Here is a 17,313-nt window from a genome sequence, read left to right as displayed (position 1 = left end):
AGATGAGAAGGTTACGTATTGCATCTCTTTGAGTTCTTAGATTTGAAGAAGAATTAGATGTAAATTTTGCATTTGCACAAGCCATGCAGTTCTTGTCCAGGTTTTCGTAACAATATATGTTGAGACCAACAAGTAAAGCATTGGTCGGCATGCAGTTCTTGTCCAGGTCTTCGCCATTGGTCGGGGATGTCTGACTTGCATAGGATACCTAATCAACATGTACAATAAACCACAGATGCCCCCTAAATCCTAATCATTTGTTGTGTAGTCATCAATTTCATTTTGGACTTATGTGTTCACTGTATTTCTTAACTTCTCATGTATATGTAGTCACAGTGGCGCGAACCCAGAATTTGTCTCATGTGGGGGCACATTATACTAATAACCTTAAGCAAAAATCGAAATTAAGCGCAAAGGCACAAACTATGAAAAATTGAATTGTAAATTTCATTGATTAGGTAAAAACCAAGTAAAGAAATGAAGGCCTAATTTTCCCAAAAACAATCAAGATATATATTACGAATCTTAAAAGAAAAGAATAAAAAGTCCTGAATTATGTAGCCCCAAATTAAAAGTTCTTTCAATAAAATGTTACTTTTGTCGTGTAGCCCCAAATTTAATTGATGATTGGTGAGGAAAACGGTGAAGTGACGGGCGACGACCACAGAGACAAGTGACTAACAACGACAAAGTAAATCAAGCGTTGAGCGAGTTTTCCCTGTCGAGTTTTCTGTGTGGGTTTTTAGTTCTCCCGCTCATTTTTGCCAAAAAAAAAAAAAAAAACTCATTTTTACATAAATAATTAACTATAAATTTAAATAAAAAAAAAAAAAAAAGGTGTTGGGATGGGGTGGGGGCAGGTGACCCCACGTGCCCCTTGCTGGGTGCGCCTAATGTAGTATCTTCATCCTTTGCAGCAGTTCTATTTTTTTGTTTAAGTTGTAACTTCTCTCTAGGTAACCATGATGACCAAAATGTCTTCTATCTATTCATTTCTGACATCTGTTATACGAATGAAGTCTGTTAAAATACTGTTTTCTTAAGGAAATGAAGCAGTTATCTAGTTACTCACGAATGATTGTGGTGATAAGCATCGCTAATACTTTATTTTGCTCCGACTAGATCACCTGCATAATACATGGTGTACGCATTTGAAGGGGTAGCTCAGCGATCAGCCATCTCTTGTTCGCTGATGACACTGGAATTTTGCAAGGCTAGCACAGGGGCAAGGAACACCACTGTTATGCTATTTCTTCCTTACCAACTCGCATGAAGAGGAAACACCAACGGCTAATTGAAAGCAACACCAAAACATGTGAAGGTAGTAATGTTTCTCAAGCCGTTTCCATCACCTAAAACTGCAATCAACAGTAGAATCATAACTAGATCACTCTCTCTCTGTCTCTCAACCACCACAACCAGCGCAGGAACCAGATGAACGAGAAGTGAGCATAACCAACAGGAATTACTGGACCAAAGAGATTCACACTCTGTGCTGTGGACAACGATGTTGATGGAGCCCTTCGCATTCTCGACCATCTCTGCCTCCGTGGCTACTTCCCTGACTCTTTCAATATCAGCAGCATAATACACGCCCTCTGCAAGTCCCGCCACTTCTCTGAAGCTCACCATCGATTCTCCTTCTCCATTGATTCTGGTTGTGTCCCGGACGAGCAGACGTGCAATGTATCCTCTACAAGCAATCTATTCTGCGTATTCCGCAGGGAATTGTTATTCCAGATCAAGAAACTAAGTACGGTTTCAAGAGGAGCTACGTTATGTGTACTTTTCGTTAACGAGAAAGCAGAGTTAGGGGTGTGTATTTTTTGTGACTGAGAAGCAGTGAACGAACACAGATTTGCTATCAGGTGCTCTTACTGGCAATTGGAATTGTTGTCTCTCCGATTAGAAAGGTGTGTGGTCTGTTTACTTGGTTTCCTTCAGCACAGGATCGCAGCACTCTAGATGACTTGTCGACTCCTATGTCTTCTTGATGCAGGGCTTTGCCTTGAGTATCATGTACCGGTGCTTATTTGCTGTAAGTCATGGATAGGTTGGTGCTTTCCATAACTCGATAACCCGACACGTTAGTTAAAAGTTAAAATTTTGGCGCATTACTTCAGGAAATATTTTCTATAGCTGAAATTTTCACAGAGCTTGTTACATCATTCTGACTATGAGTAACAACGGACAACCTCGCATTAACTGTCAATGTTCTCTTTGATTGCGAACAATAGCTTTCATCATTTTAGTATTCCTATTTCCTATGCAAAACACATAGTAGGAATTAATAGAAGTTTTAGCTCGTGTCGATGAAAGTCTATTCTTGGATCCTAATACAACGTTGAATCTTAAGATGATTTGTTCGGAGCATGAATTCACTAGGTGGAATGCGATGAATCGATAAGAGATTGAAAGAAAACAGAGCTAAAGAAGCTAAATTTATTTGCTTTTATTGCATGAGGAAAGTTGTATGACCAGAATAACAAAATAAACACGAAATAAAACCACAACCGGGAACATAAACTAAACTAGATAAATCGAGTATGCAGGCCCTGCAAATTTATTTTCCAAAGCAAAGTTAACAATACAAACTTAACCAACAAAATCAAACATAACTTAATGGATTAAGTTAATGGAATAGTTCCCAAAGAGAACCACGCCTCTGAAGGACACATTCACAGTAGATGGATCATTCAGCAAAATATGTGCAATTCATTCGAAGAAAATAAAAGCGATACAACCAAGTCCATTACATAAGAGTATTATAATCCGTAGTTCACCGAACAAAGCAAAATAACAAATTCCATAGGTTCATTCATACAGAGAAAATGAGAGCACATATAACTGTTGCATTACAGATGGTCCACCAAACAAATCAGTATGCCCACAAAACAAAACAAAGCAAAAAAAAAAAAAAAACTGCCATCTTGTAGAACAGCATTACACACGTCACAATAAAGGCCCGAGGCATTTTGGATATTACAGAACATGATGCCTTGGACATGGACATTGGAGAAAAAATCACGTAGCTGATCCCAATTAAATGGTACTTAAGACTCAGTGCATGTACCACCAAACGAATCGACCAACTGTCACGAGAAAGAACACATAACCGCAATACCATCACCCAGCACAAGGAAGCCAGAAGACTCAAGCTCCACTACACATAAAAGGAGGGCAGAACACATAAGCTAGCGCTCAATTCATATCGGCAACCTGTGAAAAATAGGACTATAAAGTGTTGGAAAAATGGCTGCTGCAAATTCTGAACTGTTGGCGAAATCTCCACAAATGCTGAAATACACTTCGAGTCACGACTATGTCGCTTTCCTAAAGACAGTATTTGCTCCCACCAATTTCGGTATGCAAAGGGTTACAACAAACCTGCCTTCAAGATAAATCGAAGCCCGAACTTGATGTTCTTTCCGTTTTCGTTTGCACTAACGAAACGGACAGAATATCTGCTTGAACGAATATAGGAACCGAGAACCACTGTGTTCTATTTTCTGCAGCAAAACAGAACGCAGAATGAATGCTAGAAAATATAGAGAGAGATGTGGGAGAAATTCGGATTATGTGTGTCATTATCAGCACTGGATTCTGTAAAGTAGTGGTCTATTTATAGGCCACTACGCACCCATTGAGAATGGGTATGCATCCGATCTAATCTGACCGTTGGATCAGATCCTATGGTCCAGATCGATCAGTCTTGCCACGCGTGAGACACGTGTCATCCACGTCAGCGTCACCTTACTGCCAACTCGCAATAAGAAATGGCGCCAACAAGGCGCCTAGCGCTGACGTGCTAAGTGCAAAGTGCACTGCTAAAGCGCCACAATGCACCACAGCCCACGCCACACTGCCCACGCCGCGCACGCGCGTGCGCGTGCGTGTGTGAGTGTGTACCGGCTCTGCCGGTATGGTGCGAAGCACCAAAGGGCTGCACCACACTAGATCATTAGTTACTTATATTAGGAATGTTTCCTAATATATACCACTCCAACATCTCTCAGCTTACCAATGTGGGACAAAGCTCACAAAGAGGAAAAACAAGCATTCTAAGGAAACAAGGAATTTTACAAAACCAAAACCGACGACTCTTTTATTTTGAAAATCTCCAACAATCCCCCACCATTTTCGAAATACAGATGAAATATTCTCGGTTTTTACTACAAGGTTTATGCATACATAAATAGTGTCTTGCGACTTCAACTATTCACTTAGTGAAAACATATCAAAGCTGGTCAGGGCAGCATAGTAGACGTGTCTTTGAACTAGTTGTCCTCTGTCGACCAACCGGATGTGTCTCACACATAATCCTCCAAATAGTGCAGATATCCCAATCGGTTGACCCGTGAACTGGCCTTGGGTCTTTTATCTTGATTTCATGAACGCTCTAAGGTCTAGCCCCTGTGACCTATAGGAAGCGGCACCACCTCCACATTCATATAGGTAGATCGCTATCTGTGCTCTTATAACATTAGCACAAAACAATCTATTAAGAACTAAGTAGTTCAACCTCCTTTGTATTTCACATTATAGGTACAAAACACTTTACCTTGGAATGTGTAAAATAGCTTTAAAGTGTTTCCAATCACGACATATGGTGTAGTTTCTCATTGAACTCAAGAGATTGAGAGTATCAACCGGTTGAATTGAGTTTCCACCAGGAGTGATTAAACTAATTGGGCAAAAGTCCCATTCCCTTTGATGTTTTCAACACCAAATCCCTTGCAAGGCCTTTCGTAAAAGGATCCGCCAAGTTTTGACTTGACTTAACAAAATCAATGGTTATCACCCCATCAACAATCAATTGTCTCACATAGCTATGCCTTAGTCCAATATGCCTGGACTTTCCATTATACACTTGGTTATACGCTCGCGACAACGTAGCTTGACTATCACAATGCAGCGATACAGGTGGCATAGGCTTGGCCACACTGGAATTTCCAGCAACAGATTTCTCAGCCATTCTGCCTCCTTACTACCAGAAGCTAATGCTACAAACTCGGCTGCCATGGTCGAGTCTGTTATCAACGTTTGCTTCTTAGATCCCCAGGAGATTGACCCTCCACCAAGTGTAAACACCCAACCACTCGTTGACGAGTGATCATTCCGCTCAGTAATCCAACTAGCATCAGTGTATCCTTCTAGAACCGAAGGATATCCACTATAGACTATTCCATAATCTATAGTCCATTTGAGGTACCGCAGTACTCTATATACTGCATTCCAATGTACATGCCCAGGATTATTAGTATACCTACTAAGTCTCCCCACCGCATATGCAATGTCCGGTCTTGTACTTGTCATGGCATACATCAAGCTGCCAATCACTCTAGAATACTCTAGTTGTGATACAGCTCTCCCCTCATTAAGGTCCAATGGTGATTGAGAGTCATACGGAGTAGACACCGGTTTGCTTTCAAAGTGATTAAACTTCTTTAGAATCTTCTCAATGTAATGTTCCTGGGATAGAATCAAGTGACCACCACTTCTTTTAATTCTTATACCCAATATTACATCAGCAATACCCATATCTTTCATACTAAAATTAGCAGAAAGAAATACTTTTGTACTCTGAATGCTCTCTTGGTCTGTACCAAAAATAAGCATATCGTCGACGTACAAACAGATAATGACTCCTCGTTTGCCATTAAATTTACTATACACGCACTTGTCAGATTGGTGTATTGTAAAACCATTTGACACAACCACTTTGTCAAACTTCTCGTGCCATTGTTTAGGTGCTTGCTTAAGTCCATAAAGAGACTTTATAAGCTTGCAAACTTTGTGCTCATAACCTTGCACAACAAACCCCTCTGGTTGCTTCATATAGATTTCCTCATCTAATTCACCATTAAGGAATGCAGTCTTGACATCCATTTGGTGTATCTCAAACTTGTATATAGAAGCAAGAGCAATTAAAACTCTAATTGTTGAGATTCTAGCAACCGGGGCATAGGTATCAAAGTAATCAATACCTTCTTTCTGGGTAAAACCTTTGGCTACAAGTCTGGCCTTGAACTTATCAATAGTTCCATCAATTTTCATTTTCTTCTTGAAAATCCATTTACAAGCAATTGGCTTAGAACCAGGTGGTAAATCCGCCAGAACCCATGTATTATTACCCATGATAGAGTCCATCTCATCTTGGATAGCCTCTTTCCAGAAAGCCACGTCTTGCGATTTCATTGCTTCCTCAAATGTCAAAGGATCATTTTCAACGTGAAGTGAAAATACATTGTGAGCACATGAAGTCTCTCTAGTGCCTTCAACTAGATAAACTATGAAATCAGGACCAAACGTTTTCTCTATCCGAACTCGTTTGCTCCTTCTCAATTCAACTTGTTCCTCAGGTTCATTTCCTTCAACTGGAACCTCAAAAGGCTCGTTGTCCTCTTCGGACATCAAAGGAAACTCTTCCGAATCCTTATTAGATTCCAAATCTTTACTAGATTTTAACCTTGGAATTCTGTCAAATCTATTTTCACAGAACACTGCATCTCGAGATTCAATGATGGTGTTGATGGACACAGCATCATTAGGCTCAGCCACTAGAAACCTATATGCTTTACTGTGCAAAGCATATCCAAGGAATACACACTCGATTCCTTTTGGACCCAGTTTCTTCCTTTTAGGTCCAGGCAATCTCACAATTGCCCTACATCCCCAAGTCTTAAAATAACTCAAGTTTGGTTTCCTTTTTGACCATAGTTCATATGGAGTAATGTTAGACTTTTTGAGAGGTACTCTATTTAGGATATAAGCAGCGGTAAGTATGACTTCGCCCCACAAACCTTTACTTAATCCTGCATTCCTTAGCATAGCAACCACCATCTCAGATAAAGTTCTATTCTTCCTTTCGGCCACTCCATTCTGTTGAGGTGTATAAGGTGCAGTTACTTCATGAATTATCCCTACTGATTCACAATAATCAGGGAAGTGATATTCACCACCCCTGTCAGACCTAAGACGTTTTATCTTCAAACCACATTGATTTTCAACTTCAGTCTTATATGCAACAAATTTATCAAGTACTTCATCTTTGGAATGAAGCAAATAGATATAGCAAAATTTCGAATAATCATCTATGAATGTTGCCATATAAAGTTTTCCGCCTCTAGTTGGAGTGCTATGAAAATCACATACATCACTATGAATCAATTCAAGTAATGTAGAAGTCCGCTCAATTTTAGGAAATGGCAATCTGGTTATCTTTGATTCCAAACAAATCTTGCATTTATCATCCATATCATTATCAGATTTAGGAATTAGTCCAGATTTAATCATGCAATCCATTTTCCTTGTATTGATATGTCCTAAACGAGTATGCCATAAAGAAAAAGAATCAAGCATATAAGCAGAAACAACTGTGTTATTAATATTAAGCATAAATATTCCCTCGGTTACATAGCCTTTGCCAACAAACACACCACCCTTGGACACAACAATTTTGCCCGACTCAAACACTACTTTAAAACCATACTTATTAAGTAGACTTGCAGACATGAGATTCTTCCTAACTTCCGGTACATGATACACATCAGTAAGAGTCAGTGTGTTGCCAGAAGTGAACTCCAAGTCCACTTTGCCTTTTCCCTTAACTGATGCAGTTGACGCATTTCCCATGAACAGAATGGTACCATCTGCAACTGGACTATACTCAGTAAAGAGCCTCTTGTCATTGCAGACATGCTTTGTCGCACCAGAATCAACCCACCAACTTCCAGCATCATCGAGGATATTCGCCTCGGAAACAACAGCAATGAATTTAGAATTCTTTGCTCCAGATGCTCCTGGATTTCCACCAGAGTTCTTCCTTTTCAGGATTTTGCAATCTTTCTTAAGATGCCCAGGTTTGCCGCAATGCCAGCAACCAGTGTCGGTAGGATCCCGCTTCTGCTTCTTCCACTTACCAGAAGACTTATTACCGTCCCTGTTCTTGCGTTTCTTGTTGGAACTTTCTTCCACCACATGTACTTTAGAAGTAGAATTATCCTTACCCTCCTGACGCCTTGTCTCTTCCTCCACCCGAAGGTGTTGGGCCAACTGATCAAGGGTATATTCCTCGGTCTTTTGTTTGAGTTCCTTTTTGTAATCTTTCCAAGATGCAGGCAGTTTGTCAATAACAGAGGAAACAACAATAGATTCATCCATATGCATGTTCTTAACCTTAAACTGACTGAGGATATACTGAATTTCATGCAACTGATCAATGACCGGCTTTGTATCAACCATGCGATAATTCATAAACTGACTAACAAGAAATTTCTTACTTGTAGCGTCATCAGAAAGATACTTATCGTTAAGTGCATCCCAAAGTTCCTTTGCTGTCATTGAATTCTGATAGACATCGAACAATGCATCTGACAGTGCATTGAGAATGTGTCCTCTACAGATGTAGTCATCATTCTCCCACTTGCCCCTTTCACGGGCCTGCTCCATAGTTTCATCATCTGGATTTTCCGGTATCTCCAGACTCGGAGTAGTCAGAACATACACCACTTTCAGGGTCGTTAGCAAGAAGTGCATCTTCTTCTGCCAACGCCTGAAATTCCCACCTTCAAACCGCTCCAACTTCAGGAAGTCTTGTGTCATCTTCTGTAGAAACATCGCCATTGCAGAATACTGTCTTTAGATTGTTGGAAAAATGGCTGCTGCAAATTCTGAACTGTTGGCGAAATCTCCACAAATGCTGAAATACACTTCGAGTCACGACTATGTCGCTTTCCTAAAGACAGTATTTGCCCCCACCAATTTCGGTATGCAAAGGGTTACAACAAACCTGCCTTCAAGATAAATCGAAGCCCGAACTTGATGTTCTTTCCGTTTTCGTTTGCACTAACGAAACGGACAGAATATCTGCTTGAACGAATATAGGAACCGAGAACCACTGTGTTTTATTTTCTGCAGCAAAACAGAACGCAGAATGAATGCTAGAAAATATAGAGAGAGATGTGGGAGAAATTCGGATTATGTGTGTCATTATCAGCACTGGATTCTGTAAAGTAGTGGTCTATTTATAGGCCACTACGCACCCATTGAGAATGGGTATGCATCCGATCTAATCTGACCGTTGGATCAGATCCTATGGTCCAGATCGATCAGTCACACCCAGTCACACCGAACTGGTGTGCTGTTTCACTCACACCCAATCGGATTTGATCCAATCCGTTGGATCGAGCCGATTCGCGGCCGACGGCTCAGATCGCAACTCTACGAACCAACGCACCCATAGGCTCGCGTTGCACCCGATCGGAACCGCTCCGTGTGACTCACTTGCCACGCGTGAGACACGTGTCATCCACGTCAACGTCACCTTACTGCCAACTTGCAATAAGAAATGGCGCCAATAAGGCGCCTAGCGCTGGTCTAGATCGATCAGTCACACCCAGTCACACCGAACTGGTGTGCTGTTTCACTCACACCCAATCGGATTTGATCCAATCCGTTGGATCGAGCCGATTCGCGGCCGACGGCTCAGATCGCAACTCTACGAACCAACGCACCCATAGGCTCGAGTTGCACCCGATCGGAACCGCTCCGTGTGACTCACTTGCCACGCGTGAGACACGTGTCATCCACGTCAGCGTCACCTTACTGCCAACTTGCAATAAGAAATGGCGCCAACAAGGCGCCTAGTGCGCCGCTAAAGCGCCACAGCCCACGCGTGCGCGCGTGCGTGTGTGAGTGTGTACCGGCTCTGCCGGTATGGTGCGAAGCACCAAAGGGCTGCACCACACTAGATCATTAGTTACTTATATTAGGAATGTTTCCTAATATATACCACTCCAACATCTCTCAGCTTACCAATGTGGGACAAAGCTCACAAAGAGGAAAAACAAGCATTCTAAGGAAACAAGGAATTTTACAAAACCAAAAGACGACTCTTTTATTTTGAAAATCTCCAACATAAAGGACAGCCAAATTAGGAAAGTAGATGAACCAAAAACTACATTAATGTGTAGATTTTGATCAGCAAAGGTGATCAACAAATTATAACGGCATTCACAGGATGCATTAGTGTTCTTTCGTATTGTATTTTGCGCGCAGAATATTATGTCTCATCATATCTATGTTGATTATTTTCGTCATATCAGAGGTCCGTGTTTGGGTACATGTGAATTTCAAATGATATGAAGAGATTTGAAAATCAACTTCCGCCAAAATCGAGAGCTTTAGCTAAAAGGGGGCTTGTGAAATTAAAGGGGAAAGTCGATAGGACGCAAGAAAGAGAAATTTTATTCGAATCCTTGTATATCTAGAAGAGAGAAACTCTGCCGTGAACAAGTTTTTCGCGGCATCGTGCAATCGCAGTCGTCTGTTCCCGCAATTAGAATTGGTTTTCAGTTTTGATCGGTAACAATTAATTCTTACCGGTCAAAATTGGTTTTCAATTTAAACCGTCCAAAAACACTTTGGACGCACACGATTGAGCACTGCAAATAACTATTCACAACTCCGTCGTTAATTTTTTTTTTTCTATCTAGAATCCTACTTATGAAGGATTCTAGTTTTATTATACAGCTATTTCATTTCCATCCTCAAAAGACCTCAAACTCAAGTGTGGGGAATATAAAATAATAGGTAAAGTTGCTCTATTTTGACCTTGAGGTCACGGGTTCGAGTCGTGAAAATAGTTTCTCTGCTTGCAGGCGTAAGACTGCGTACATTAACCCTCGTGCACTGGCAAAAATTTTTTTTTTTTTGAGAGAGAGAGCGCATTACGCTAAGTCTCTTTGCTCTCGAAACTGAAAACCCTGAATCTATGAGCATGCAAAATCTTGTCAGTATAGGGCACAGTATTACAAAAGAACTCAGAGAATATACCGGTCATTAATTAATCATCAATTTCAATATTAGGTACGTGGGCGATCTTTGGCCAATCCTCTCCTCCTTCACGATATCCGCTGGTGTTGAGCCTACACCGGTAAATCCACAAATACTGTAGCTCAGTGAGGCGTTGCATCCCTCCTGGCAGGGACGCAACCTTATCACAAAAAACTATTTCAAGCGATTGAAGTGATAGGAGATTTGGGAGGACGGACTGTGATGGTGAAGTAAAGTTCTCACAGCCTACAATCATCAAATGAGTGAGCGTAGCAGTAGCATCCAGAAGCCCCTTGGGCAAATTCACCAACCTTGGGAGATGAACTAATCTCAAATTCTTAAGACTTATAAGCCCCTTTAAATCATCATCATCCTCCGATAAATTAAGACTTTCACACCTACAAATTTCCAAACGCTCGAGGGAAATGAGGTGCCTAAAGCCAGCTGGCAATGAAACCAGCTTAGAACAGCTCTGTAAGACCAAATCCCGAAGGCAAGAGAGATGTTCTATCCCTTCACCCAAAGTCTCCAAATTGTCACACTCGTAAAAGTACAACGTCCGGAGAGAAGTCAACCTACCGATTCCTTGTTTTGGCAGACACGTCAATGTTGTTGTCAAGCCCATAAACCGCAGGCTAGTTAGTTTCCAGAAATCTTCGGGCAATCAAGACACATTTGACTCGGAGAGATCCAAGTACACGTAAGCGAGTTTGGGAGATTGGCAGGTGCATTTATGCTGATGTACCTTAACAACTTCAATTCCCCTATATTTTCTGGCAAGTCAAGGCCTTCTAGTACACGTAAGCTTTTAAAACTTGCAATTGCTGGTTCAAAAGGTGATCTAACCGTACGCTCTCTATTGCTTGGGTAGACTATCGTCCGCAACTTCTCGGCTTCCATCAAAGGTCTTGAAAACGAGCAATATGTATTCAAACCAAATGCTACGTGTCGAACCATCTCAGGAATTGCCTCGGTAATAGGCCTTCTAATTGTCAAGAATTCATTACCTGCCACATATTGTGCAAGGTCATGAACAAGATCATGCATTTTGTATGCCTCCCTTTCAGCTGGATTAAAAGAGCCCGTATACTCTGGTTCAAGAAAGGACCTCCTTACAAGCTCGAGAATATATCCTTCCCCTATATATTCTAATTCATTTTCCGTGTCCACACATTGGACAAACCCTAGGGCCATCCAAACATAAATCAACTTCTTTCCATAAATGATCACATCTTTCTCAAACAATGAACAATATGCAAAGCAGTGTTTTAAATATGACGGCATTTGGTCATAACTCAACTTCAATATCGGTAAGATATCATTCTCCTTTTGTACAATGGCCCACATCTCATTGTCCCTCACGAACAACCAATCCCGTTCATTTGTTTTTGAAAACAAAAATGCTCCTAAGGTCCTCGCTGCAAGAGGTACACCTCCACACTTTTTAACAATTTCCTTACCGATGTTGACTAGGTTCGGATGCTTACTCTCATCCCCTTCTTTAAATGCCCACTTCACCAATATATCTAAGCAGTCCTTGTTAGAAAGACCTCTAAGTTTATATTGTTCCACGGTGCTGGTTCTGACAATTGAAGCAACCATCTTACTGCTTGTGGTTACAACAATTCTACTTCCTCTAGCTTGTATTATTAACAAATCCTCCAATTTTTTCCACTCTACACGGTCCTCATTCCAGACGTCGTCGAGAAAAAGAAGAAACTTATCTCCGCGTAACACATTTCTAACTCGGTTTTGCAACTGCTCAAGCCCTTCGTTACTATAACTAGTGTCCCCATTGGGATCGCCCGCTTGCAATAATTTAATTAGGATTCTTCTGACATCAAAATCATTAGAGATACAGACCCACATTCTTTTGGTGAAATGTTTCTGAATCCTATCGTCGTTGTATACCAATTGTGCAAGTGTGGTCTTCCCCAGACCTCCCATTCCCACTATGGGAATGATGGCCACATTCTCCCTATAACCAGAGGACAATAACAACCTTACTAATTTTTCTTTGTCAGCATCTCTTCCAATAACTGTCACAGAATTCACAAAGGAGGAGGTTTCTTCCCTTCTATTGATCTGAATTGGCCTTTCTACAAGTTTCACAACAAACTTAAAAGCATTCATCTGCAAAACAATTTCATCTAGCCTCTTCCCAATATCCCTTAACTTCCGACCCACGGCATATCTAAATACAAGTGGATTTGAGTTTGTAAAGAAGTAGTATACCTTCGTCATCAAGCTTTCCACTTGCCCTCTCTTGGTCTCAGTTACAAACTCATCCAACAGGTCTTCAGCATCGTAAAGTATGAGCTTGATCCTTTCTAGCCATTCTTTCACAGCACGGTTGCTCATCTGCTGCTCTTGTGCATCTAGAAGAACATTTTTGATGGTGGAGATATTGGTCTCCATCTTTCTCAGCTCCCCTTTGACATCGGATGGTAATCCAATGTGTTGAATGGCATAAGACCCCAAACTCGATAAAACATTTGCTGCCATATCTGTTAGAATTGTTTCTGCCATATTATCCTGGCTACTACGGATGTGGAAGGTAACTTGGCAAAGACAATTGAACTGAGGGAAATTGGAATATGCTCTGTCTTGAAATAATTTCAAGGGAAAGCACAAGGAAACTGCCGGCCCTTAGATGTCAACTTTGCGTGCCGTGCCAACTTTGCGTGCCGTGCAAAGTTAAAAGATTATAAAATAAAATATTCTACTTGTAAGAATGTTGTCACACCCAAAATGAGAAGTGACCGGCCATGAACCACAAGATCAAAGCTTGTAGAACATGCAGCCTAAAATGAAAATTTTATAAAAACTCCCAAGAAGGGATCCATCAATTAGTCAACCTTTTTATTTATTTAGAACATCCCCAACAAATAAATTCCATAAAAAGAATGTGGCACAAACATCCCATGAACAAAATAAAATCCAGCGATCCAACAGTAATAAAAGAATCCAGATATCTGACAAAATGTTTCAATGCGGAAGCGATGAAATAAAACACTAAGTTAGGATGAGACACCCTAAAGAGGTCAACAAACGGAATCCCCGAGATGCTGCCAGAGTCCTTACCTAACTTCCCAACTTGCCTAAAAAAAAAGTTGGAATAAATCCGTCAGCTGGTGAGCTCAGTGAGTAGTAAAGCATGTATAATAATACAGTTCTAAAACATGGCTAAAAATAGATTTTCACGTTAACATATTTTGGCATACGAAGGTGTGCATCAAACCAACAAATAAAGCCATAAATCATTTACAAATAAGTCTCAATGGTGATCACAAACCAATCTCCAACAACAATGGGGAACCACAATCAATATTGATAGAACCAAATGCCAGTGAATAAATGTCTCATAATTGGATCCAATATCGTATCTTTGAGTCTCCACGAGTAGGCAGCCCGTGGAACTTTTCCCGAAGAACGACCCGGCAAAAGAAAGCCGTTGAGCATTAGAGTCACCGGCCTAATCCGGTCTCTTCTCTAATGGCCAGTGTCACGCCCTCGATTTTCAACATAAATTAACAATACCATTTGAAATACAAAGTCCTCACAATCGTACGTACAATACCCCAAAATACAATACAGTTTCCGATTCCATAAATTGGTCGACAAATACAATCTTTCAAAGTAGGAATTTCATAACAAAGTCGTTTGTTATTCAAGAATAATAAAGTACTCTCCAAAATAGCTTTAATCGATAATGTCAGCATGCACTCCAAGTACTCCATGACCATGACCATGACCTGCAATGAACCTGAAATGGTAGGTTGAGCAAACACGTGCCCAGTAGAGAAATCTACACAACTATTATATACGAATGGGATGACAGGTGGAATGAATAACAGAAGCAAGGTACGGTATCTCAAATGATGAAACGAACACAACTAGTAATTTTCCCAAGGTCGAAGACATAAATGAAGTACCGTGACTACACACCAAAACTCTCTCATGACTGCTACTGTCCCTCATATTACTTCGAATCACCAATCTGATATCTTGACTTATGAAACTATTGTAATCAAAGAATCGCAACACCAATGTCTTTCGTATCACTTACACTTTCACAATGATAGCCCATTTCCATTCACATCGTGTCACAATTTCCTCATCATTCTGTATTATGAGCAAAAGCTCCTGCCGGGCCAATTAAGAAATCCCAATACTCCCCACTAGTTCCGTCGTCACTGATGGAGCTAATTCAAGTCACACATCAAAGGTCACCATACCACAATTCCTTCGATACACTTTACAATTTAGCCATTCATCTCAGCCACATATAATGAATTTATAACGAAAACTTATTCACATAGAAGTAGTACAGATAATTTCATCTCGATCAACTTCCAATCGTTACGTTATTAGTTTCTCATCACCATACAAGCACTCACATATCAAAAGATAATCTCTCACAACGATTCTTAGATTTCCACCTTGCAACTCATAAAATCGTATAAGTTACGCAACAGGTGTACCACATATCAAACACAACGAAATGTCTCATGTATCCATGCCTAGCATTGTTTAACTCAAAGAAGTGTTCTATGTGTTCGTTTTTCACTTCGCATGTCAACACATACAACCTTCGGCCACCTATACTCCTTATATTCTCTAAACCCTCGTTTCGGTGTCAAACGACTCATACAGAACCCAACGACCACTACCAAGCGTTAAGTATACCACTGGCCTCGTCAAACCATTCAACTAGTACTCAGGGGAACCTAAGAACACCCATGTTTCACCCAAACGATTCTAAGGAAAAAGGATTTTCCAACGTATACGAACATATCTATCTTATTTTGGCTGCCAAATATTATCGGTTAAGAATTGGGAGATGAGACCACCACCATTGGAAAGTAAATTTCCGGTACATGAATTTCAATATAAAATTTGCCCAAAACAGAGTTCGGATGAAAAAGTTATGCCCGTTCGAAGTTTTGCCAAAATGTTGCATTTTTCATTTCCTACCGGTAGGACATAGTTTCCTACCGGTAGGAGATCACGATTTCACGAAAATGACATTACTGGACAGCTTTTCTACCGGTAGGACCTGGGTTTTCAGTGCACGATTTTCAGACTCCACCAGAACATTTCTAACAACGAAAATAACAATCTAAGGCACGATTCAAACACCAAATCAACACATACACACATAATAGAAATGAGAAATCCCTACCTCAAGGGTTTTGAGTAAAACCCGACCCTTTGACCCAGTCAACCGTAGCTCCACGAGGTCCGATCATGATTTTTCTTGGATATTCGGAAAGCCCGTACTCCGAATAGCAACTTTAATACTCGGGCTTTGTCCGGAATCTCACCCTAGGTGAATGAAATCGAAGAGAGAAGAGAGGAGAGAAAGTTTCGGAGGAGAGGAGAGAGAGACAGCCGTGAGAGAATGAGAGAATAGGGAGGAGAAATAATTCTCCTGAGAAGAATTATAGAAGTGGGGAGCAATCCCCCGCTTCTCGCACCACACACTCACACGTGCACCTTTCACATAATTACCTTTATATCCTTCTACGAACACGTCACACCGAATATCCGTACTGTCTATTTCGACGGGCCGTACGTTTATAAAAGAAAAAATACGACCTCAAAAATACGAGTCTCTACAGCCAGAGTCACCTGCACACAGAGGATTAATTCCCCCGGACTTTCCAAAATATGTTCCCAATAATATCCACAAAGTTCTCACCAAAAAGATTTATTCAAACAATAAAAGATTTCACCAAATGTTTTCCCGCATGCCGATTTAAGTAACCAAATAAACAGTTACGGGTTTTCAATTCCAATCGTAAAACCTTTTAAACAATAATTTAAGGGACACAGGAAAGTTCAAAAATACGTAACATGTTTAACCACTCACCTGGATCCAAAAGTAATGCAAGTCGAACCACGCAAAACAAGCCTAATCTGAACAAGGCATCATATAGTAATATTATCACCAATTGTATATACATCGATAATGAAACTAGCTAGAGAACAATGTATCAATAGACCACCCAAATCCCAATCTAGGTAACTAATACTCAGTACCAACACGAAACTACAAAGCCCAAATTGATTTTCAATTCCAACAATATTTCTCCCATGTAGCCACCTGTTTCCCTTCCAAAATTCACTTGTCCACACATAACATATGTAAACAACACATGTCCGTACAAGTTACAATATAAAATCAAGACCCATTGTCATGATTCCTTTCACCACTGTTGTTAGCAAAGTCACAGCCCCAGACCATGGCCAATATTATTCACGCCACAACCGCCATGCACACAACTCGATCGACACACAGAGCCACTCATTATGCACAACCCACGACAGCACCTGCACACCCTCATCTCCCGTGCGCGCGCTCTCTCTCTCTCTCCAAAATACAAATTAAATAATTAAATTAACTCAATATCAGTATTTAATCCATGCACCCCATTGCTATGTGAAAAGGTAGATTAACATAACGAGAGAGAT

The 17,313-nt window shown here is 40.7% G+C and overlaps 2 protein-coding genes and 1 long non-coding RNA gene across 4 annotated transcripts; all 3 read right to left on the bottom strand.

The window, feature by feature from the left end:
- Positions 1 to 2,794: 2,794 nt before the first annotated feature.
- On the bottom strand, positions 2,795 to 13,385 carry LOC131318645 (putative disease resistance protein RGA4). Of its 2 annotated transcripts, none has more exons than XM_058348559.1 (2): positions 10,837 to 13,385; positions 2,795 to 3,234 (listed from the first exon to the last, which is right to left on the bottom strand). In XM_058348559.1, exon 1 carries the CDS (start codon positions 13,363 to 13,365, stop codon positions 11,476 to 11,478), a length of 1,890 nt encoding a protein of 629 aa, XP_058204542.1. In that variant the 5' UTR covers positions 13,366 to 13,385; the 3' UTR covers positions 2,795 to 3,234; positions 10,837 to 11,475. The 2 variants fall into 2 exon arrangements, with proteins under 2 accessions (XP_058204542.1, XP_058204541.1); XM_058348558.1 differs by having other exon boundaries at positions 2,795 to 3,163.
- LOC131321061 (disease resistance protein RGA2-like) lies at positions 10,847 to 11,461 on the bottom strand. Its single transcript, XM_058352078.1, has one exon. The coding sequence runs from the start codon at positions 11,459 to 11,461 to the stop codon at positions 10,847 to 10,849; it is 615 nt and encodes a 204-aa protein (XP_058208061.1).
- A 968-nt stretch (positions 13,386 to 14,353) lies between the features above and the next one.
- On the bottom strand, positions 14,354 to 16,440 carry LOC131318650 (uncharacterized). The gene is made up of 2 exons (XR_009197763.1): positions 16,022 to 16,440; positions 14,354 to 14,602 (listed from the first exon to the last, which is right to left on the bottom strand). It is a non-coding gene; the product is annotated as an uncharacterized LOC131318650 (long non-coding RNA).
- Between the last annotated feature and the right edge of the window lie 873 nt (positions 16,441 to 17,313).

This window comes from Rhododendron vialii, chromosome 3a (assembly GCF_030253575.1).
Source record: "Rhododendron vialii isolate Sample 1 chromosome 3a, ASM3025357v1".
Lineage (NCBI taxonomy): Eukaryota > Viridiplantae > Streptophyta > Magnoliopsida > Ericales > Ericaceae > Rhododendron > Rhododendron vialii.
The sequence above is the reverse complement of the archived record's forward strand: the minus strand, read 5'-3'. Positions and strand labels throughout refer to the sequence as shown.